Raw genomic sequence first — 24,987 nt, 5'->3', positions numbered from 1 at the left:
CGACTTGATATATGATGATGACTGCTAGCTAAGATTTCGAAAGTATGATGTTGACATGATCAGTCCAATCAAAGCTACTATAGATATAATGTGATTTAATGTCATTATCTCTGTGGTCAATGACCTTGAGCCTTCTTGGATGGCCACTTCTAATGTAACTCTATGGTAGCCTCCAAGGGGCTTGAATTTTCGAGCTCTCCCCTTAGACTTGGTGGTGACGTAGTGTCCCAATGAGTGACAGAACACTGAGCGACAGAACACTTGCGCCACCACCACAGAAAGCACTGAGCTAGGCTGAAACTCCTGCATTTTGGAGCTGCCTTACTCAAGAAAACAAAAAAGAGACCATGTTTGTATGAGGTTTTATTAACTCAATTATATATATATATTTTTAACATTGTTTGCAAACAGATATGTAACACATATTAATAGCAAAACAACATGCAAAACAGGCAAGTCCCAAAAATATAATGAAATGTTGCTAAAAATGTGGGGCTCTGCCCTGAATGATGGGTTGCCACTGCAAGTCAGTAACCAGGTTTCTATCTAACCTTATGCGAATAAAATGCATGTAATAACAAGCCTGATGGAAACAGAAAATTTGTCTGTAGACTTTCCAAATGTCAACAAAACAAAATACGCTAGACAAGGCTGGATAGATTATTCCACTAAGCACGGACCGACGCCAATGTCTTCCGGCCATGTGTTTTTGGTACGGTACGGCCTTGATTTGACCCAAACATAGACATCTATGTTTCACAAGTTTGGACAGCACAGTACTGCACAGTCCAGTAGAGAGCAGCACAGTACAGGAAAGTAAAGTATAGTTCAGTACAGTAGAATAGTCCAGTATAATGTACTGTATTGTACACTACTTTACTCTAATGTACACAACTGAATTAAACTCTACTGTACCGTACTGTACTCTACTGACTAAAACTCTACCGTCCTGTACCGTACTGAGCTGTGCTGTTGAAACTTGTGAAACATAGCCAAGACGTCTATAATTAGTTCAGATTTGGTCTGGTCCAGACCGAACAAATGTTTAGCTTTTTAGGGGCGGAGCTCATTAGAATAATACCCAGCACACTTTGAACATGTTTGTTTTTACTTTTACAGTTTGGTCATTCAACAGGAGCTCTTATCCAGAGTGACATAGTCAGTGCATTCAACTAATGTAGATAAACAGCATCACAGTTAAGAAGAAAAAAATATTTTTGTAACCGTTACCGAAAATGTTATTGAATACTGAACAAAAATATAAAACGTCATCTCTACCATGGCTTATGGTAGAGAAATTAACATTAAATTATCTGGTAACAGCTCTGGTGGACATTCCTGCAGTCAGCATGCCAATTGCACGTTCCCTCAACATGAGACATCTGTGGCATTGTGTTGCATGTGAAAACTGCACATTGTAGAGTGGCCTTTTATTGTCCACAGAACAAGGTGCAGGAGGTTTCTTTTCAGTGACTTTGTCTTGAGTCTCAGTTTGTCCTTTTCTCTTCATACTGTTTTTGATGTATCCATTTTGTTTAAATGTGTTAACTTTGATCTCCAGCTGTATTATACTGATGTTTTGTATGTTCATGCCATTTATGTAAAAATAATTGTTCACAACAAAATGTACATTTGTATCCATTTTTCCTCTGCTCTACAAATAAACATATTTGAAACAACATTTTATACAGAACAGCATGCCTATGCTGTTGAAAAGCATACAAACTCACCTGATCCATTGTGGAAGATACTGTTTCTTCAGAGTTTATTCACATGACAAAGAAGTAAGTATGCTACATTTACTTTGTTAGTCACAGCCTTTAGATAAAGATTAGGGGGTTTCTGGGAAATAATTCCTTGATCTCAAGTCTGATGCGCTCAAATAGCAGAGCAATCAAACGTTGATTTAGATATAAAAACTTGACTAAAGTAGTGATAAATAAGCGTCTCATAAAGGCTAATCTTACTTCAGAAACATCCTGGATAAGATTTTACCGGATCTATAAGTCAAGAACACATTCAACAACAGCCCTTTCACTAAGAATCCTGTTGTCTGCCATCGTCTACTTTTACCTGACACCCACTTGGAACATGAATGTCTCAGAGTCCTGACGTTTTTATCGGGTGAAGACAAAGCATGAAAAGTGCTTGACCTTGTATAGTATTATGAGATGAATCCTTTATTCCAGTTTTATGAGTCATTTCATAATTTTTTAATAACAATAATTCTATTTTGTAGAGCACATTTCCCACACTCAATGCACTTATATTAAAACAGATATATATTTTTTAAGTATACTAAACAATTAAGGTGATAAGCTGACATTGTTGAGAAGATAAAAGGTTGAATTGATTGATCAATTGAATACATGAATACATACCTACTATTGTTAAAACATTCTACATTATAACAATTTAATTGATAATGGGAGTACATGAAAGATACAACCCTCAAACCCCCCCACCCCACTCACTCACCCAAACATCCACCACTCCACACACAGTTCACTATGACATGGTCTATGACATTGAAACAGGTCAGTATGATGTTGTTGAGCCCATAGAGCCGGTTTCCGAGACAACGCTTAATACTAGTTCAGGGCAGGCCAGCCCCAGAAGAGACCCTTCTTATCAACTGCAAGCCAGAATGTCCTCTGTGTCACCTTCTCTGTTATTCTCCAACCCCATTGTCAGACCTCTGACAAGCAGAGGTTCTGTTGTCTTTACAGGTCTGTAGGTATGATATCTGATTGGAGGTTAGCTTTACAAAAAGCTAAAAGAAACACTCTTTAATAAAGAGCATTGAGGAAGTGAATATGTTTCCTTTAATGATGAACAACTCAGATTTTGAATTCAAACAACTCTGACATTATAAAAGGTCTTACATTCATTGCCTCTCTCTTTTTTGGTTCCTGAACTGCTGTGGTGAGATACTCTCTCAATTATTTATTTCTCTCTCCCATGAGCTATGGGCCATGGTTTCTTTGTCTCCCTCTTTCTCTCTCTGACCATGCCTAGAAGAATGTCTTGTAACACTAACTATAGTCTCTTGCATATTGCCATTTATCTTATGGAGTCATAACTAATTGAATGTTTTTTGTTGTTGTTGTTGTGGTCTTATTACGAGTCGCATGTGAGGTATATATAATATATGCATATATGATAAATATTACCCCACTACACTAGCCCTAAACTAAAAAAACAAGCTCAATGGAGAATCTCTATTAAATTATTTTTTAAATTATAATCTGTGTCCGGGAAACCGCCCCATAGTGTCCACAGTGTTGAGCAGTGTTTTTCAAACCTCTCCTTGGACACCCCCAGACGTTTCACAACTTTGTTGTATTCCTGAACGAGCTCACCTGATTCACCTAGTCAAAGGCTTGATGATTAGTTGACTAGTTGAATCAGATGTACTAGTTCTGGAATAGATCAAATACACGAAATGTCCCTGAGGAGAGGTTTGACAACCACTGGTGCAGAAAACAGGTCAATAAGGGGGTTTAGCAGTAGAAGGTGCTGTGTGTAGCGGGTAGCCAGTGTTCACATAGAACACTGGCGATGTGGTTTCAGAACTTGGTGTGGCTGAGGAGTCCGGCAGCTGAGTTTTGGACCATTTAGAACTTACAGAAGGTACCGGAACAGACGCCGGAGAGGAGAGGGTTGGAAGAGGACACATTCCTCCTCTGGCGTGGGCTTTCTGGTGACTTTTTAGGTGCCCCGATTGAGCGAAGCTCTTCTCGCACAGATTACATCCGTAGGGCTTCTCTCCCGTGTGTGTTCGTTGATGATTGGCCAGGGTGGCTGATTGAGTGAATCTTTCGCTACACTGATCGCAGCCATACGGTTTGGCTCCTGTGTGTGTGCGCTGGTGGCTTGTCAGCTGCCCAGACTGAACAAAACTCTTCCCGCACAGATCACAGCTGTAGGGTTTCTCTCCGGTGTGTGTTTTGCGGTGGCTCGCCAGGGCTCCGGCCCGCGTGAAGCTCTTGCCACATTCATCACAGAGGTGAGGCTTCTCTCCAGTGTGAGTCCTCTGGTGGCGTCTCAGGTGGCTAGAGGTAATGAACCTCTTCTCACACTGATCGCAGGCGTAGGGCTTCTCTCCTGTGTGTGTCCTCTGGTGGATCGTCAGAGATCCCGACTGAGCGAACCTCTCCCCACACTGATCACAGCTGTAAGGCTTCTCCCCAGTATGGGTTCTCTGATGATTTGACAGGGTGCCGGATTCAGAGAAACACTTGCCACACTGCTCGCAGCAGTAAGGCTTCTCACCAGTGTGGGATCTTTGATGGGAGTTTAAGTGGGCCCAGTTAATGAAGCTCTTTCCACATTCGCATATGAAAGGTTTCTCTCCGCTGTGGGTTTTCTGGTGGAGTCTCAGGGCGCTCGAGTGGGAGAAATTCTTCCCGCAGTCCGAGCAGTGGTAGGGCTTCTCTCCCGTGTGGACTCTCTGGTGGGATTTCAAGTGTGCCGACGTGACGAAACGTTTCGGACACTCCAAACAAGAGAATGGCAGCTCGCCGGTGTGCCTTCGCATGCGGTGTAGCTTCAGGGCGTTTGATTGGCCAAACCTTTTCCCACAGTCGGAACAGCGGTAGGGCTTTTCACCGGTGTGTGTTCGCATGTGTGATATCAGATAAGACGAGCAGTAGAAACTGTTCTCGCACTGCGTACAGTGGTAAGGCTTCTCTCCGGTGTGCGTGTGCTGGTGGACAGTCAAATGACTTTTGTGACTAAAGCTTTTGCCACAGTCTGAGCAGCAGTGGGGTTTCTTCACTGTGCGTTTCGGCTGGCGTTTTTTAACACTCTTCTCTGCTGCCTCAATCAAATCTTCTTCTTCCTCCTCCTCCTCCTCTTCTCCTCCTTTCACCGTTCCACTCAGCCCCGGTGTTTTCCTGCTTTCGAGTCCAAGTGAAGCACTACCCGGGGACTCTGGGAAGGGGGACAGGTGAGGGTTGTTCTGGTAACTATAAAGATTCCCTCCATCCTCTTTACGTTCTGCATCGCAGCTTCCTTGTGCCCCGTTGTCCACATGCGCTGACGCTGATTGTCTGGAGGCCACACCCCCAGCATCCTGTATCCTTTTGATGTCCTCTTTCAGTTGGAGTAACCATGACATTCCCCGATCCTCAGATTTCATTAAATCCTCATTTTCCCATGTTTCCTCCATGATTTTACGCCGTAGTGCTCGTTGATTCTTTCTTTTCATTTCGGATCCATCCTTGCCACCTATTCCACTGCGTTCACAAAGGGAGCGTAAATTGTCCTCTGTTAAAGTCCATAAACTCTCTTCGATTTCATCCATCAACGTTTCTCTTTCATGATTCATATTGTCCTGCTCACGCGGTATCAGAAACGATGAAGTTGTTGAACAGCTGAAATTCGCTCGGTGCTCTCTAGTAAGCTACTCCAAGGTCTTTCACTCGTTGTCCTCTGTTCCTGAAGAATAAAATAATTTGATACTCCTTTAATTACCATTAAATAAATACTTTGTCATGGGCTCAACTGCAGGTGATTGTTAGACAAGATACCCCTTAGACGTGTGTTGATCCGATAGGTGTTGTAGCAAAGCAATATAGCCTAGTAGCTCTACTACTGTACTCTCTCGCCCTTCGAAAGGCCAGGCTGGTGGAATTATTGCTGTATTGCAAACAGACTCCTATCCAATCCTCTCCGTTCTAGCTACATAGCTAAGTGCATAATGAGCTATGGGTTAATTCGGGATTCAATGTAGGGTTCGAGCTAGATATCGGTTATAAACGTTGGTAGCTATAGCTACCCGGACCCATTGTCGATAGTTATAGCTAGCTGGCTAACGTTAGCTGGATAGCTAGCCAGCCTAGCTAGCAATTATCTCTACGACTATATTGCGTGGCATTAAAATATTATCACCTTATTTTCGCTTAGTGGTTCTTCTGTGCGTCCAGATAAAGTTGTCTTGTTGCTCAAGTTTTTGTGTTTTACATTGTATATTGAGAGAAAAACACAGTTGCAGTCTAGAGGAATCGACGATAAGGCAACAACTTCCTGTTTGTCTGCGCTCTCAGGCCAGAACAATCGAATGTCGACGTAGATCTCCAGTCTAAACATCCGCTATAGAAGTCGAGGTGAGTAACAGCTAGCTGGCTAGTTAACTAATTTTGTTTTAACGGGCAATTAAATGTACGCAGCTATATTGAAAAGGTGCTCACCCAACCCACTATATACCACAACGCTAGATGGCTAATGCTACGAAAAGGACGGGTCAGTTTCGGCGAGAGCTAGCTCAGTTAGCTACTATTGTGTAGCATCACCACTATAAATCTTGTTTAGCGTCTTTTCTCTCCTTGTGTCTATGATAATACAATCACATGTAAATTAGAGTGTGACGGTCAAAAACCTGCATTTGTAACACTATGAATCTTTGAAGCTAGCCGATCTACGCCCCCTGTTTAATGAGGCGAGGTCCTCTGGTAAATAACTAGCACTAAGCAATTGCACAACAGGTTCTCATCAGGGGTGGAGCATGAGAAGTCAAAGATATGCTGCAAAAACTATTTTCGTTTTTTGTTCATTCTCAAATGCACAATAATCACCCCCAGCTTACAGTTGGCTCATTCATCTCTCCCCTGTAACTATTCCCCAGGTTGTTGCTGTAAATGAGAATGTGTTCTCAGTCAACTTACCTGGTAAAATAAAAATAAATCCATTTTTGTAGTATGCCTATAAGACAATGACCAAGGTTAGAGACAGTTGCTGACAATTTGCTTTAATCAACAAACAAGACATCCTAATGTGGTTTGTCACCTGCCTCTAACAGCGAAATGCTTACTTACGGGGTCCTATAAAAATAGTGACACAAGGAATAAATACAGTGAATAACATTAACATTGCTATATACAGGGAGTACCAGTACCAAGTCGATGTGCAGGGATACCATGTAAATTATGTACATACTGGTAAGGGGGTAAAATGACTAGGCATCAAGATACATAAGACTGAGCTGTAGCAGCAGCTTATGTGGTGAGTGTGTGTATAGTCAGTGAAAGGGTGTTAGTTTAAAAAAAACAGTCAATGCAAGTAGTCCTTATTAGCAGCCTTGACAGTGTCCAGGGCGTGTCCACAGAAGACCGGTTCTAGGTGGAATAAGAGCATTGCTATAAAACAACTGATTTAAATAAATAAATAAATGCATGCATGCCATCACCACTCCCATCCTTCCAGGGCGCACCAACCGACACCAGCAAGGGAATCCCCTGACTGAACTGATGGCCAAACATTTATACCTGATGCCACGCCCCTAATTAACAATAAGGCACACCTGTGTTAACAGGCCATGAGGCTGTGGTTTAAGAGTGCATGCTTGTTAAACCAGGGTTTCCCAAACTGGGTCCTGGGGCCCCCCGGATGCAGGTTTTGGTTCTGCTCTAGCACAAATACTTGAATCAGCTGTGTAGTGCCAGGGCAAAAAAATCAAAACGTGCCCCCATGGGGGGCCCCAGGACCCAGTTTGGGAAAGCCTGTGTTAAATAACCTCACATCATTGTGTGTACGTGTCATTGAACCCACAGATAATCATGGATCTACACTAGAATACACAATTACAAACCCAAAAGCAGAGCAGGATTCAGAAATGGATTTTGTCGAGAACCCCGGGTCTGAGTCAGAATCAGACTACCTTCCTAGTCCCACTGCCCCAGAACCTGAACCCAGTGTGACTGTGAAGGAAGAGGAAGAGGAGGGAGATAGTGACATGGCTGACCCAGGTGAGTCCATGTTGCATGAAGTTGGCCCTAGACACTGATCTTGGGTCAGTTTTGCATTTCTCACACCAACGAGAGAGGCTTGGGGGAGATTAGGCTAATCCTAGATCTGTACCTATGGGAGAGAGGTTAGTAGTGTAAAAAATATAAAGCAGTGAACAAAATGATTATGAATGGAATACTATGAAAAAAAGAGTTGGATCCGGGACTGATCAAAGATAACAGTAGAGGCACCTAGAGGTAAACCTAACCACTTGGCATCCCGAGTGGCGCAGCGATCTAAGGCACTGCATCTCAGTGCTAGAGGCGTCACTACAGACACCCTGGTTTGAATCCAGGCTGTATCACAATCGGCCGTGATTGGGAGCCCCATAGGGCGGCACACAATTGGCCCAGCTTCGTCTGGGTTTGGTCGGTGTAGGACGTCATTGTAAATAAGAATTTGTTCATAACTGACTTGCCTAGTTAAATACAGGTTAAATAAATAAATAAATAATCAGCGCATTATATTGACTTAGGGAGAATCCCACCTAGAGGTAGGCCTAACCAGAGCATTATGTTGACTTAGGGAGAATCTCAATTACATTTCCTTGATTCCTCGCATCCTCTCTACATCCGATAATTTTTCAGAAGGAAAGGTCAGAGGGGAGGGACCTCTGACCTCATCCAATGGGTTTTGAGAAAGAAGCAAGGAGGACACAAGGAATCAAGCAAATTAAACTGAGATTCTCCCTTACTTATTCCCTTCAGTTGCTAGTTGAACATAGGGCCCCAACGGTGCATCTCCAGCATTACAGTATTAGCTGGCAATTAATTATATTGGTTTGGTTATTTCAGACCACCTCCCAGGTCTCACCGTGGCAGAAAGACCCAGATTTAATATGATTATCAAAGAAGAAGAAGAAGAGGAGGAGGAAGATGATGAAGCAGAAGCAGAGGAAGATGAAATGGTTTACCCAGGTAAGTCCAGAGGCCTGTTCAGAGGATGTAAGTTCGGATCAGGTAGAAATCTATGGTGTCGAACAGAAATGATTGCCTGTCAGATTGAATAAGCAGGGGTATTCAACTCTTACCCTACGAGGTCCGGAGCCTGCTGGTCTTCTGTTCTACCGGATAATTCAACTACCCTGGTTAGAGGGGGAAAATGAAAACAAGCAGTGGAACTGGCTTCGAGATCCAGAGTTGACCTTGAGGGGGAATAGGGAATCACGTCAGCTCCTTTCATTCCATTTCTATCTGCAACGTTCAGATTGTTTTATGGTCATTGAATCCACCCGTTGTAGGTGGGCCTGTGGGGTGTCGGGAGAAAGCTAGTGTCATAATAATGTTCATATCACAACAACATCATGATCGATACAGTGTGATTTGTGACGAAGGAAGGAAGGGTTGCTAGGATACACAATAGTAGGTCTCTATAGATAGGCGCTCTTTGGTAGAGCGGTTAGATAGGCACTCTTTGGTAGAGCGGTTAGATGGGCGCTCTTTGGTAGAGCGGTTAGATAGGCACTCTTTGGTAGAGCGGTTAGATGGGCGCTCTTTGGTAGAGCGGTTAATTTGTCATCAAAGAAACAAGAAGGACCAAGGCACTCTTTATATCATTAAAATGCATTTATTGTTACGGCATGTTCAATAGAACAAAGATTTAAAACCTTGGCGTGTTTCGGCAGCATGGCCATCGTCAGGGAGTCCAAAGATACGATGACAGCACAAGAGGTTGGTGCCACCTTAATTGGGGAGGATGGGCTCGTGGTAATTGCTGGAGCAGAATCAGTGGAATGGTATCAAATAAATCAAACACATGGTTTCTATGTGTTTGATGCCATTCCATTGGCTCCGTTCCAGCCATTATTATGAGCCGTACTCCCATCAGCAGCCTCCACTGAATGACAGTGTGATTTGTCAGTTGGATTTTCCCATATTTTCCATGCAATGTTCGTTGAAATACAAACGGCAATGTGCTGTCTGCAATTTAAAAAAAAACTGGTGGATTTTATTGAAATGGATAACACGATTAAAGACAAACGCACAGCTCTACAAATAGCTGTTAATGATGATGGCATATTCAATGAACTGATGAAAACTAACCAAGCGCTCCAGGACAAGTTCTCTACAGAAATAAAGGAACTTAAAATCAAGAAATTCAACCAAGACAAAACAGACAAGGCCGAGGATAAAGTCTACTTCTGGAGAAACCCTGACAGAGGAGGTCCTGCTCCTCCTCTCCATGACAGACGCAGGAGGGATGACGCTTACTTCCATCCACCCCCGTCTGACCAACAGTCTACAACCAGCGCCTCATCGGCTTCCAGTGGCAGGTTTTTATTCAACGAGAGACTGGGCCGACGGAAGGGCGCAGGTGGCCGTGGACACGCGCCTCGACGAGATGCCGCACCCGACGGGGTAAGAAGAAACGACGAGACAGAGGAGACCGTTCACACGGTCCCAGAACCCACGGGACTGAGTGTCTTTCATTTATCAAGCAAGATATTGAGCCCTGCCCATGTCTCTTTGCTTAATAAAAGGGTTATCTTTTGTGCCTACAACCCAGTGCAACGATTTTGATGTTAAGGTAGACATGTTCAACTTTTTTTAGAAACATCCGTTTAAGGGAATACTTTAGCTCCCCTAATCCTGACATTTCTATTGAACCAGTAGGTTACTCACCTGCACATACTCCGACTCCTTTTAGAAGCAAGAGTTATTTTGTACCTCCAGCCAATCACAGTCACTCTATTGAAACGTATTGCAGACTTGTTGAAAAGATGTTGCTCATCTCCTTAACAAACAGGAGTCCACATCTTTCCATCATTTACCTCAGGATGAAAAACAAGCTTTGCTTGATTTACAATCTGATACATCAGTCCTTATTTGTCCTGCTGATAAGGGTGGGTCGGTTGTACTCATGGATAGGACAGCTTATGTAAATGAGTGTCATGGACAACTACTTGACAACAGCTTTTACAAGAAACTCAGAAGTGATTCCACTTCCCAATTTCAGAATACTATCTTTACTGTCCTAGATGGTTATTTAAATTCTGGTCAGATAACCAAAAAGAACACAACTTTTGGGCTATTCAACACCCCAAAATTGCCACTTTCTATACTTTGCCGAAATTACACAAGAATGTTACAAACCCTCCAGGGCGCCCTATTGTAGCGGGCATTGATGCAGTAACGGCCCCTATTGTAGCGGGCATTGATGCAGTAACGGCCCCTATTGTAGCGGGCATTGATGCAGTAACGGCCCCTATTGTAGCGGGCATTGATGCAGTAACGGCCCCTATTGTAGCGGGCATTGATGCAGTAACGGCCCCTATTGTAGCGGGCATTGATGCAGTAACGGCCCCTATTGTAGCGGGCATTGATGCAGTAACGGCCCCTATTGTAGCGGGTATTGATGCAGTAACGGCCCCTATTGTAGAGGGCATTGATGCAGTAACGGCCCCTCTATCTACTTTTGTTGACTTTTTTATTAGACCACTCGCAGAACAGCTCCCCTCCTTTGTAAAGGACACCAGCAGTGTGATCTCAGAACAGCTCCCCTCCTTTGTAAAGGACACCAGCAGTATGATCTCAGAACAGCTCCCCTCCTTTGTAAAGAACACCAGCAGTATGGTCTCAGAACAGCTCCCCTCCTTTGTAAAGAACACCAGCAGTATGGTCTCAGAACAGCTCCCCTCCTTTGTAAAGAACACCAGCAGTATGATCTCAGAACAGCTCCCCTCCTTTGTAAAGAACACCAGCAGTATGATCTCAGAACAGCTCCCCTCCTTTGTAAAGAACACCAGCAGTATGATCTCAGAACAGCTCCCCTCCTTTGTAAAGGACACCAGCAGTATGGTCTCAGAACAGCTCCCCTCCTTTGTAAAGGACACCAGCAGTATGGTCTCAGAACAGCTCCCCTCCTTTGTAAAGGACACCAGCAGTATGATCTCAGAACAGCTCCCCTCCTTTGTAAAGGACACCAGCAGTATGGTCTCAGAACAGCTCCCCTCCTTTGTAAAGGACACCAGCAGTGTGATCTCAGAACAGCTCCCCTCCTCTGTAAAGGACACCAGCAGTATGATCTCAGAACAGCTCCCCTCCTTTGTAAAGGACACCAGCAGTATGGTCTCAGAACAGCTCCCCTCCTCTGTAAAGGACACCAGCAGTATGATCTCAGAACAGCTCCCCTCCTTTGTAAAGAACACCAGCAGTATGATCTCAGAACAGCTCCCCTCCTTTGTAAAGAACACCAGCAGTATGATCTCAGAACAGCTCCCCTCCTTTGTAAAGGACACCAGCAGTATGGTCTCAGAACAGCTCCCCTCCTTTGTAAAGGACACCAGCAGTATGGTCTCAGAACAGCTCCCCTCCTTTGTAAAGGACACCAGCAGTATGATCTCAGAACAGCTCCCCTCCTTTGTAAAGGACACCAGCAGTATGGTCTCAGAACAGCTCCCCTCCTTTGTAAAGGACACCAGCAGTATGATCTCTATCATTGAATCTCTTGATCCTCTCCCTGAGAATACTTTGTTAGTTACTTTTGATGTTGAGTCGTTATACACAAATATTCCACACGAGGGCGGTATTGAAGCCATGGAACATTTTCTTCTGCAACGTGACCCGAATGAACTACCTTCCAGTGCCTGCATTATAACATTGGCTGAAATAGTACTCACACATAACTACTTCATGTTTCTAAATTACTTCTTTATTCAGACAAAGGGTACTGCTATGGGATCCCCCATGGCTCCTAACTATGCTAATTTGTATGTGGGTTACATGGAGAAACAGTCTATTTTTAATCCTCTCAAAAATGTTTTCTTGCCTAACATCATTATTTGGAAACGGTATATTGATGATATTTTTGTTCTATGGAGGGGTGATGCAAAACAGTTCCAGGCGTTTTATGCTTTTCATAAAACTCCTGTTCTGAACATTTGAGATTTACTATGCAATCTGATACACGTCAAATCAGTTTTCTTGATCTTCTGATCTTGTGTGAAGACTATGTTCTATACACTGATCTTTACAGGAAACCTACTGATACTAACAGTTTGTTGAGGGCTGATAGATGTCACCCACTGATCTTTACAGGAAACCTACTGATCGTAACAGTTTGTTGAGGGCTGATAGCTGTCACCCACTTCCCTTGAAAAATAGTTTGCCCTACAGCCAATTCTGTCGAATCAAAAGAATTTGCATTAAACAATCAGATTTCGACAGAAATATGGCTGAGACACAAAGAAAATTCAAGGAGAGGGGCTACAAAAATGATCAGATTAATATTGCCATTGAGAAAATTCAAAACAAAACGAGACATGACCTTTTTCAAGATCAGTCTCACAAAAAGACGCATTCTTGCGTTCTCACTACCCGATATTCAAAGTGCTCTGAACAAATTAAGGGAATCGTTCACAAACATTGGCACATTCTAAAATCCCATGATAGTCTCGGTAATGTGTTTTCTGACCTTCTCTTGGTTGTATTCTCGCGGGGCAGAAATCTCAGAGACCAATTGGTACACTCTGATTTACCACCCCAAGATATTCCCGAACAACGTCTATTTGCGCCCCTACTGGATGCCATTACAAATGGCACTTACAAATGTAGATCCTTCAAACACTCACAAACAGGGAAATCGATCCCTATCAAAAGGTGTTATTACGTGCTCCACTAAGGCAGTTATTTATCTTATAACTTGTCCTTGTGGTAAAAATTATGTGGGTAAAACAAAGCGCAAATTAAAAGTACGTATCTCAGAGCATCGTAGCACCATTAGATGCAAAAACTCGACTTACCCAGTTGCGGCCCACTTTTTGGAAGCAAACCACTCGATTTCGTCTCTGCGTTATATTGGCATCGAACATGTCACCCTCCCTAGGCAGCCTCTCGTTTTTATTGTTAAAACGAGAGGCTGCCTGGATCTTTAATTTAAAGACCCTTGCACCCTTCGGTCTCAACATAGACTTTGATCTGATGCCATTCTTGTGATTATTGTGACTTTGCCATTGTAATTGTTTGTAAGCTTGTGTAGTCTAAAATGAATCTACGATCGTATGCTATCCATTTGTTTTTTGTATGCTGTTGTTTGTATGCCATTTTAATATTTGAGAATTAACCAATGATATTAGGCCACACTTGGCCATGATTAGACACCCGTGTGTCTTTTGACACTATAAAAATGAGTCATCCCGCAGTGTTTGATTTATTTTTATTTATTTTATTTATTTAATCTTTATTTAACCAGGTAGGCAAGTTGAGAACAAGTTCTCATTTACAATTGCGATCTGGCCAAGATAAAGCAAAGCAGTTTGACACATACAACAACACAGAGTTACACATGGAGTAAAACAAACCTACAGTCAATAATATAGTAGAAAAATAAGTCTATATACAAAGTGAGCAAATGAGGTGAGATAAGGGAGGTAAAGGCAAAAAAGGCCATGGTGGCGAAGTAAATACACTATAGCAAGTAAAACACTGGAATAGTAGATTTGCAGTGGAAGAAAGTGCAAAGTAGAAATATAAATAATGGGGTGCGAAGGAGCAAAATAAAAAAATAAATACAGGTAGTTGTTTGGGCTAAATTATAGATGGGCTATGTACAGGTGCAGTAATCTGTGAGCTGCTCTGACAGCTGGTGCTTAAAGCTAGTGAGGGAGATAAGTGTTTCCAGTTTCAGAGATTTTTGTAGTTCGTTCCAGTCATTGGCAGCAGAGAACTGGAAGGAGAGGCGGCCGAAGGAGGAATTGGCTTTGGGGGTTACCAGTGAGATATACCTGCTGGAGCGCGTGCTACAGGTGGGTGCTGCTATGGTGACCAGCGAGCTGTGATAAGGGGGAACTTTACCTAGCAGGGTCTTGTAGATGACCTGGAGCCAGTTGGTTTGGCGACGAGTATGAAGCGAGGGCCAGCCAACAGGAGCGAACAGGTTGCAGTGGTGGGTAGTATATGGGGCTTTGGTGACAAAACGGATGGCACTGTGATAGACTGCATCCAATTTATTGAGTAGGGTATTGGAGGCTATTTTGTAAATGACACCGCCGAAGTCGAGGATCGGTAGGATGATCAGTTTTACGAGGATATGTTTGGCAGCATGAGTGAAAGATGCTTTGTTGCGAAATAGGAAGCCAATTCTAGATTTAACTTTGGATTGGAGATGTTTGATGTGAGTCTGGAAGGAGAGTTTACAGTCTAACCAGACACCTAGGTATTTGTAGTTGTCCACATATTCTAAGTCAGAACCGTCCAGAGTAGTGAGGCTGGACGGGCAGGCAGGTGCAGGCAGCGATCGGTTGAAGAGCATGCACTATACCCTGATGAAGACAGCTTGGATGTCGAAACGTTGGTAATTCAATTTTTGCATCTGAGCTCCTAGAGTGTGCGGCTCTCCTTTATTTTCATGATATAATATACTAGCCTAAACAATATAATACTGACAAAAGCACATACAATGCCTTCGGAAAGTATTCAGACCCCTTGATTTTTTCCAAATTTTGTTAGGTTACAGCCTTATTCTAAAATGTATTACTCTTTTTTTCCCCTCATCAATCTACACACAATGCCCCATAATGACAAAGAAAACTGTTTCAAAATGTAAAAAATTTAAATAATGATATCATATTTACATAATTATTCAAACCCTTTACTCAGTACTTTGTTGAAGCACCTTTGGCAGCGATTTACAGCCTTAAGTGTTATTGGGTATGACGCTACAAGCTTAGCACACCTGTATTTGGGGAGTTTCTCCCATTCTTCTCTGCAGATCTTCTCAAGCTCTGTCAGATTGGATGGGGAACATTGCTGCACAGCTATTTTCCGGTCTCTCCAGAGATGTTCGATCGGGTTCAAGTCTGGGCTCTGGTTGGGCCACTCAATGACATTCAGAGACATGTCCCGAAGCCACTCCCCCGTTATCTTGGCTGTGTGCTTAGGGTCGTTGTCCTGCTGGAAGGTGAAACTTCGCCCCAGTCTGAGGTCCTGAGCGCTCTCGAGCAGGTTTTCATTAAGGATCTCTCTGTACCTAGCGCTGTTCATCTTTGCCTCGATCCTGACTAGTCTCCCAGTCTCTGCCACTGAAAAACATCCCCATAGCATGATGCTGCCACCACCATGCTTCACCGTAGGGATGGTGCCAGGTTTCCTCCAGACGTGTTGCTTGGCATTCAGGCCAAAGAGTTCAATCTTGGTTTCATCAGACCATAGAATCTTGTTTCTCATGGTCTGAGAGTCTTTAGGGGCCTTTTGGCAAACTCCAAGAGAGCTGTCATGTGCCTTTTACTGAAGAGTGGCTTCCGTCTGGCCACTCTACTATAAAGGCCAGATTGGTGGAGTGCTGCAGAGATGGTTGTCCTTCTGGAAGGTTCTCCCATCTCCACAGAGGATTGTTCAGATTGTTCAGTTTGGCCGGGTGGCCAGCTCTAGTTAGAGTCTTGGTGGTTCCAAACTTCTTCAATTTAAGAATGATTGAGGCTACTGTGTTCTTGGGGACCTTTATTTCTGCAGACATTTTTTGGTACCCTTCCCCAGATCGGTGCCTCGACACAGTCTCGGAGCTCTACGGACAATTCCTTCGACCTCATGGCTTGGTTTTTGCTCTGACATGCACTGTCAATTGTGGGACATTATATAGACAGGTGTGTGCCTGTCCAAATCATGTCCAATCAATTGAATTTACCACAGGTGGACTCCAATCAAGTTGTAGAAGCATCTCAAGGATAATCCATGGAAACAGGATGCACCTGAGCTCAATTTCAAGTCTCATAGGAAAGGGTCTGAATACTTATGTAAATAATGTATTTCTGTTTTTTATTTAATACATTTGCAAAAATGTATAACCCTGTTTTCGCTTTGTCACTATGGGGCATTGTGTGTAGATTGCTGAGGTTTTTATTTATTTTATCAATTTTAGGGTTGTAACATAACAAAATGTGGAAAAAGTCAAGGGGTCTTGTTGCTACATGTGATGTATTGTCTGTGCCCAATAATGTTTGTTCCATGTTTTGTGCTGCTACCATGTTGTGTTGCTACCATGTTGTTGTCATGTTGTGTTGCTGCCATGCTGTGTTGTTGTCTTAGGTCTCTCTTTATGTAGAGTTGTGGTGTCTTGATGTGTGTTTTGTCCTATATTTTTTTAAATGTTTAATCCCAGCCTAGGTCCCCGTAGGAGGCCTTTTGCCTGGGCCATCATTGTAAATAAGAATTTGTTCTTAACTGACTTGCCTAGTTAAAAAAAGGTAAAATAAATAAATATTGATGACTTGAATGTCCCCCCAAAAAATGTCCACTGGCACTCAGCCAACCAAGGACAGTGAATATAATATAGACCTATCTGTTACACCTGACCCTTCTACCTGTTACACCTGACCCTTCTACCTGTTACACCTGACCCTTGTTACATTTAGCCCCACGACAGCTCTGATGGAAACAGGAAGTTTTGTTACAATTTTATAAATGCAGACAGATAATTTGTTCTTTCGACATGGTGGGATCGTTTTGTGTCGGTAAAGTTAATTATGTGAGAAATGGCAGTGGAAACGCCTTTATGCGCAAATATTTATATAATAACCATATCGTAGTAAACTTGGAGTCACGTGATAATATGGTGTGTGGTCCTCTCACTATGACTCAGGAAACAATGCAATTTATTAGGCGAGGTAAGTTATGAACAGGGTGGTGAAAGTGCACGGTGATGAGCTCCTTTCCAATACATGTAGAGGGTCTTATCCTGGTGAATACTTGACTGCCATTTGACAAATACAAATATTCTCGCTCTTATCTTCTATGGGCTACGTGGGACGCTAGCGTCCCACCTGCGGGACACAGCCAGTGAAATATCAGGGCAGCAAATTCAAAAACAACAAAATGTCTTAATTCAACTTTCTCAAACATACAACTATTTTACACCATTTTAAAGATACACTTCTCCTTGATGTAACCACATTGTCCGATTTTCAAAAAGGCTTTACAGCGAAAGCAAAACATTAGATTATGTTAGGAGAGTACATAGACACAAATAATCACACAGCCATTTTCCAAGCAAGCATATATGTCAGTACAAAAAAAAAATGCATGAAATGAAATGTATGCATTCACTATTGTAAGTCGCTCTGGATAAGAGCGTCTGCTAAATGACAAGCAAACAAAAAAAATCACAAAAACCCAAAACACAGCTAAATGAAGCACTAACCTTTGATCTTCATCAGATGACACTCCTAGGACATTGTTATACAATACATGCATGTTTTGTTCAATCAAGTTCATATTTATATCCCAAAACATATTTTTACATTGGCATGTGATGTTCAGAACATGCATTCCCACCCAAAACTTCCGGTGAATTTACTAAATTACTCATCATAAACGTTGACAAAATACATAAATTATTTTAAGAATTATAGCTACAGAACTCCTTTATGCAATCGCTATGTCAGATTTTAAAATAGCTTTTCGGCGAAAGCACATTTTGCAATATTCTGAGTACATAGCTCAGCCATCACGGCTAGCTATTTTGACACCCGCCAAGTTCGGGGCTCACTAAACTCAGAATTACTATTAGAAAAATGGTATTACCTTTGCTGATCTTCGTCAGAATGCACTCCCAGGCCTGCTACTTCCACAAGAAATGTTTTTGTTCCAAATAATCCATAGTTATGTCCAAATACCTCCGTTTTGTTCGTGCGTTCAGGTCACTATCCAAAGGGTAACGTGTGCGCGCATTTCGAGACAAAAAAATTCAAAATGTTCCATTACCGTACTTGGAAGCATGTCAAACGCTGTTTAAAATCAATTTTTATGGTATTTTTCTCGTAAAATAGCGATAATATTTCAACCGGACAATAGTGCATTCATTCAAAGAGGAAAATAAAAAACAGCGTGCTCACGTGAATGCGCATATCCAATCTCTTTGTCACCAGGCAGACCACTGACAAACTGAGCTACTATACTCTGCCCAGAGACAGAAGACGCCTCAATCCGCTTTCTGAAGGCTTTAGAGAGCCAATGGAAGCCTTAGAAAGTGCTACATAACCACACAGATACTGTAGTTTCGATAGAGAATCAAAATAAGAACTACAAATTCTCAGACAGGCCACTTCCTGCTTGGAATTTTCTCAGGTTTTTGCCTGCCATATGAGTTCTGTTATACTCACAGACACCATTAAAACAGTTTTAGAAACTTCAGAGTGTTTTCTATCCACATCTACTAATAATATGCATATTCTCGTTTCTGGGCAAGAGTAGTAACCAGTTTAAAATTGGGTACGTTTTTTCATCCGGCCGTGAAAATACTGCCCCCTATCCCAAACAGGTTATCCATAATAATTTAATCTTGTAGACTACCCTACTCACACAGTTTACCTGCACTGTATCTAGTTGTTGGCTAGAGCGCACATGCCAATTCCAGAGTAGACACATTTGCTATTTAACGCAACAGTTTTTGTTATTATCTACATTTTTCTCTTTAACAAGTGGATTATTTACAGTGTCCTCCACTAATATTGGCACTCTGCGTAAATATGAGCAAAAGGGGCTTTGAGAAACATTTATTTGCTGTTTTCCTCTTGGTTTTTCATTCAAAATATTCACAAAAACCTTTTAATTGAAGTAAAATAATAAAAATTCAAATGCGAAATTAATATTTTGCTCCAAAACGTGTGCCACAATTATTGGCACCCCTAGAAATTCTTATGAGTAAAATCTAACAGAAGTATATTCCCATTCATATGTTACATTTAAGTTAACCTGAGTGATTAGGAACACTTAAGTGGTAAGCCATGACTTCCTGTTTCACTGGGGTATAAATATGAGGTGACACACAGGCCAAGTTCCCATAGTCATCCACCACTATGGGAAAGACCCGAGAATACAGTAATGATGTGCGACAAACGGTTGTTGAGCTGCACAAATCAGGAAATAGCTATAAGAAAATAGCTCAACGGTTGAAAATGGCAATTTCCACTATCAGGGCAATAATTAAGAAGTTTAAAGCAACTGGAGATGTTAACAAATCGGCCTGGAAGAGGACGTGTTTCTAAATTGACCCCATGCACAGTGAGGAGGATGGTTCGAGTGGCCCAAAAATTTCCAAGGATCAACGCTGGAGAATTGCAGACCTTAATTGGGTCTTGGGGTCAGAAAGTCTCAAATTACGATCAGACACCACCTACAGTGAGGGGGAAAAAGTATTTGATCCCCTGCTGATTTTGTACGTTTGCCCACTGACAAAGAAATGATCAGTCTATAATTTTAATGGTAGGTTTATTTGAACAGTGAGAGACAGAATAACAACAAAAAAATCCAGAAAAACGCATGTCAAAAATGTTATCAATTGATTTGCATTTAAATGAGGGAAATAAGTATTTGACCCCCTCTCAATCAGAAAGATTTCTGGCTCCCAGGTGTCTTTTATACAGGTAACGAGCTGAGATTAGGAGCACACTCTTAAAGGGAGTGCTCCTAATATCAGTTTGTTACCTGTATAAAAGACACCTGTCCACAGAAGCAATCAATCAGATTCCAAACTCTCCACCATGGCCAAGACCAAAGAGCTCTCCAAGGATGTCAGGGACAATATTGTAGACCTACACAAGGCTGGAATGGGCTACAAGGCCATCGCCAAGCAGCTTGGTGAGAAGGTGACAACAGTTGGTGCGATTATTCGCAAATGGAAGAAACACAAAATAACTGTCAATCTCCCTCGGCCTGGGGCTCCATGCAAGATCTCACCTCGTGGAGTTGCAATGATCATGAGAACGGTGAGGAATCAGCCCAGAACTAAACGGGAGGATCTTGTCAATGATCTCAAGGCAGTTGGGACCATAGTCACCAAGGAAACAATTGGTAACACACTACGCCGTGAAGGACTGAAATCCTGCAGCACCCGCAAGGTCCCCCTGCTCAAGAAAGCACATATACATGCCCGTCTGAAGTTTGCCAATGAACATCTGAATGATTCAGAGGACAACTGGGTGAAAGTGTCGTGGTCAGATGAGACCTAAATGGAGCTCTTTGGCATCAATTCAACTCACCGTGTTTGGAGGAGGAGGAATGCTGCCTATGACCCTAAGAACACCATCCCCACCGTCAAACATGGAGGTGGAAACATTATGCTTTGGGGGTGTTTTTCTGCTAAGGGGACAGGACAACTTCACCGCATCAAAGGGGCGATGGACGGGGCCATGTACCGTCAAATCTTGGGTGAGAACCTCCTTCCCTCAGCCCGGGCATTGAAAATGGGTCGTGGATAGGTATTCCAGCATGACAATGACCCAAAACACACGGCCAAGGCAAAAAAGGAGTGGCTCAAGAAGAAGCACATTAAGGTCCTGGAGTGGCCTAGCCAGTCTCCAGACCTTAATCCCATAGAAAATCTGTGGAGGGAGCTGAAGGTTCGAGTTGCCAAACGTCAGCCTCGAAACCTTAATGACTTGGAGAAGATCTGCAAAGAGGAGTGGGACAAAATCCCTCCTGAGATGTGTGCAAACCTGGTGGCCAACTACAAGAAACGTCTGACCTCTGTGATTGCCAACAAGGGTTTTGCCACCAAGTACTAAGTCATGTTTTGCAGAGGGGGTCAAATACTTATTTCCCTCATTAAAATGCAAATCATTTTATAACATTTTTGACATGCGTTTTTCTGGATTGTTTTGTTGTTATTCTGTCTCTCACTGTTCAAATAAACCTACCATTAAAATTATAGACTGATCATTTCTTTGTCAGTGGGCAAACGTACAAAATCAGCAGGGGATCAAATACTTTTTTCCCTTACTGTACATAACCACAAGTTGTTTGGGAGAGTTGCCATAAAAAAGCCTTTGCTGTCATCAAACAAACTCAAGCGCCTACAATTTGCCAAAAGTTACTGGAACTTTCAGTGGGACTCAGTTCTATGGTCAGATGAGACCAAAATAGAGCTTTCTGGAAACAAACACCAGAGGTGGGTTTGGCGTAGACAGAAAGATATCCATGCAGAAAAGTACCTCATCCCACTGTGAAGTATGGTGGTGGATCTTTGATGTTGTGGGGCTGGTTTTCTTCCAAAGGCCATGGACAACTTGTTAGGATACATGATATCATGGACTCCATCATGTACCAGCAGATATTAAATCAAAACCTAACTGCCTCTACTAGGAAGCTTAAACTGGGCCGTGGTTGGATCTTCCAACAGGACAATGAACCAAAGCACAACTCAAAATCAACACAAATTGTTCACTGACCACAGAATCAAGGTTTTACCATGGCCATACCAGTCTCCTGACCTAAACCCCATAGAAAACCTGTAGGATGAGCTGAAGAGGAGTCCACCAGCGTGGACCTCGAATCTGAAGGATCTGGAGAGATTCTATATGGAGGAATGGTCTCAGATCCCTTGCCATGTGTTCTTCAACCTCATTACACGTTATCGGAGAAGACTCAGAGCTGTTATCTTGGCACAGGGAGGTTGCACAAAGTATTGAATGAAATGGTGGCAATAATTGTGGCACACATATTTGAGAATATTTGTTTTATGATAAGAATTGTATTTTTTCTTTCAATTATTTTACTTTAAAGGTTAGATTTTTGAATATTTTTAATGAAAGACCAAGAGGATAAACAATTCCTATTTTTTTTCACAGCCCGCTTTTCTCATATTTACCAAGGGTGCCAATATTAGTGGAGGGCACTATATCTCAAGGCTTTCCTACTTGTATTTTTTTCAAAACAATTATAGATCTAACATTGGAATATATCTACAACTTTTAAAAAAATGTACAAAAATTAGATCAACTTACCACAAAATCATTTTTGTTTAAGTATCTCAAAGTTGTGATGACAGAGGACATTTTTTGTTGAGCAAGAGCAGTGGGAAAATAATTTGGTGACATCTTATGGTCTTAATGTGAATTACAGGGGACGGGGCCAGTTACCCCAGGTGGCCAGTTGTCCCCTGGTACCCAAGGGTCTCAGCTCCATCTGGCTCTCATTTGGATCATAGGTGGGACCCAGCCCAATTCAACCCCTGGTCATTTTGGAAGTAAACCTCCCTTGCACTGCTCTGTTTTGTAATACTTTTTGCATAGATGTTTCATTGGGCTGGCCCTCATCTGCTCTGTAAACAAAGGATTCCCATAGTTTGAGTCCAGAGTCAGTTTTGTCAACAAGTTGTGGGCGTGGAGATACCGGTTTGATGTTTTTGTTAAAAGAAGCCATGCTGTTGGCATTCTCTCTCTCTCTCCACTTCTCAAAAGTGGCTTGAGCGGTGTTAGGTGACTCCCCATCACATGCGCAAGTAGCCTAGCTAGCTACTGAGGCCGTGAGAAGATTCAGACACATTACTACTCAACCCTCTCAATCAGTACACACATGAAACACATGGCAGAAGTACCGAAAGGTCCAAAAATTCTAGTACCGAACCGTTTTTCATATAGTACAGATGTTTCTGTTCACCGTACAACATTACCCCCCTCTAGGAACAATAAAGTAATAATCTGTGCATAGCTGTGATTGAGTGGCAAAACTCCCGGGACCTCACATGTATGACTCCCCACTCGAGACCAGGGTTTAATCCCCTTTCTGTTCTCCCCACTGGAGACCAGGGTTTAATCCCCTTTCACTGTTCTCCCCCCTGGAGACCAGGGTTTAATCGCCTTTCTAAATTCTCCCCACTGGAGACCAGGGTTTAATCCCCTTTCTAAATTCTCCCCAATGGAGACCAGGGTTTAATCCCCTCTCCCTGTTCTCCCCAATGGAGACCAGGGTTTAATCCCCTCTCATTGTTCTCCCCAATGGAGACCAGGGTTTAATCCCCCCTCTCTCCCTGTTCTCCCCAATGGAGACCAGGGTTTAATCCCCTCTCTCTCCCTGTTCTCCCCAATGGAGACCAGGGTTTAATCCCCTCTCTCTCCCCGTTCTCCCCAATGGAGACCAGGGTTTAATCCCCTCTCACTGTTCTCCCCAATGGATACCAGGGTTTAATCCCCACCCGCAACAATCCTTTCTCAGTGTTCTCCCCAGGTGCTTGTCTGTCTCCTCTTGCTGAACGGTCTTCAATAAAAATGAAGTATTTATCTATTTCTCTGTCTTATTCAATCTGTATAGGAGAGAGGATAAAGTCGGACCCAGACTATCTTCCAAAAGTGACCGTAGCAACAGGGAAACCACAACACCAGAAGAAGAAGGCCGCAAAGAAGCTTCATCCATGTCCTGACTGTGGGAAGACATTTGACAGACCATCACACCTAGAGAGACATGAGAATACCCACACCAGAATCAAGAAGCTGGCCCCCGACTACACTTGTTCTTACTGTGGCAAGATCTTCGCTAAACCGTCAAAGCTGGCTCGGCACGAGCGAGGACACACCGGAGAGAAACCCTACTCTTGCTGCAAGTGCGGGAAGTGCTTCGCCGAGCCAGGACACCGGAAGAGCCACGAGCTGACGCACAATGAAGAGAGACCATACACCTGCGACGACTGCGGGATAGGCTTCTTCAACCAGTCCAAGCTGCAACGGCACCAACGCACACACACAGGTGAGAAACCGTATTGCTGCACCGAATGTGGGAAGACCTTTGCTCGGTCAGGAGGCCTAAAGACTCACTGGCTAAGCCACACGGGAGAGAGACCATACCTCTGCTCCGACTGTGGGAAAAGCTTCTTCAGCTCTGGGGACCTGAAAGTCCATCACTTGACCCATACCGGAGAGAAACCACACTGCTGCTCCGTGTGCGGGAAGGGTTTCGCGCAGAGGGGGAACATGAGGGCTCATGAACGGTCTCACTCGGGGGAAAGGCCTTACAGCTGTGCTGACTGCGGGGCCAACTTCGCCCATTCTAACTATTTAAAGATACACCGGCGCATTCACACGGGAGAGAGACCCTTCCCTTGCCCCGTCTGCGGCAAGAGGTTTATTCTATCCGGGCACCTCGGAAGACACCAGAAAACACACATACCAAAAAACAACACTTAGGATAACACACATATCCAAACACACACGGGACACACTCATGAGCTTACTGAAGTATATTTTATTTGCATATAATCATGAACTACAATGAAACGGATGAAGAACGAAAAATAAAAGACATGGTAAAAGTCCTGAGAGAGTGAGGGTAAGGGAAGCTCCCCTGTGAAGCTCCGCCCTCAACACTCCTCTTTCCATACTATGTCCCAAATGACACCCTGTTCCCTATATGGTGCACTACCGGGTCAAAGGTCAAAGATATATAGAGCAGAGGGTGCCCATTGGCCTGTTCCACTGTTTTAAACAAAACATTGTAT

The 24,987-nt window shown here is 43.0% G+C and overlaps 2 protein-coding genes across 2 annotated transcripts; one reads left to right on the top strand and one right to left on the bottom strand.

The window, feature by feature from the left end:
* Nucleotides 1–2,159: 2,159 nt before the first annotated feature.
* On the bottom strand, nt 2,160–6,052 carry LOC115177977 (zinc finger protein 883-like). The gene is made up of 2 exons (XM_029738989.1): nt 5,896–6,052; nt 2,160–5,442 (listed from the first exon to the last, which is right to left on the bottom strand). The coding sequence occupies exon 2, from the start codon at nt 5,330–5,332 to the stop codon at nt 3,491–3,493; it is 1,842 nt and encodes a 613-aa protein (XP_029594849.1). The 5' UTR covers nt 5,333–5,442; nt 5,896–6,052; the 3' UTR covers nt 2,160–3,490.
* LOC115177981 (zinc finger protein 239) lies at nt 6,049–24,784 on the top strand. The gene is made up of 4 exons (XM_029738994.1): nt 6,049–6,110; nt 7,554–7,748; nt 8,583–8,705; nt 23,808–24,784. Exons 2-4 carry the CDS (start codon nt 7,616–7,618, stop codon nt 24,674–24,676), a joined length of 1,125 nt encoding a protein of 374 aa, XP_029594854.1. The 5' UTR covers nt 6,049–6,110; nt 7,554–7,615; the 3' UTR covers nt 24,677–24,784.
* The last annotated feature ends 203 nt before the right edge of the window (nt 24,785–24,987 follow it).

The sequence above is a fragment of the Salmo trutta genome, chromosome 38, assembly GCF_901001165.1.
Source record: "Salmo trutta chromosome 38, fSalTru1.1, whole genome shotgun sequence".
Classification (NCBI taxonomy): domain Eukaryota; kingdom Metazoa; phylum Chordata; class Actinopteri; order Salmoniformes; family Salmonidae; genus Salmo; species Salmo trutta.
Note: the sequence above shows the minus strand (reverse complement) of the source record. Positions and strands in the feature narration are given on the sequence as shown.

Coding starts and splice junctions, on each gene's coding strand:
- LOC115177977 (XM_029738989.1), bottom strand. CDS start 5,332: ATGAATCATGAAAGAGAAACGTTGATGGATGAAATCGAAGAGAGTTTA.
- LOC115177981 (XM_029738994.1), top strand. CDS start 7,616: ATGGATTTTGTCGAGAACCCCGGGTCTGAGTCAGAATCAGACTACCTT. Junction 7,749..8,582: donor TAGTGACATGGCTGACCCAG/GTGAGTCCATGT, acceptor TGGTTATTTCAG/ACCACCTCCCAGGTCTCACC. Junction 8,706..23,807: donor AGATGAAATGGTTTACCCAG/GTAAGTCCAGAG, acceptor CAATCTGTATAG/GAGAGAGGATAAAGTCGGAC.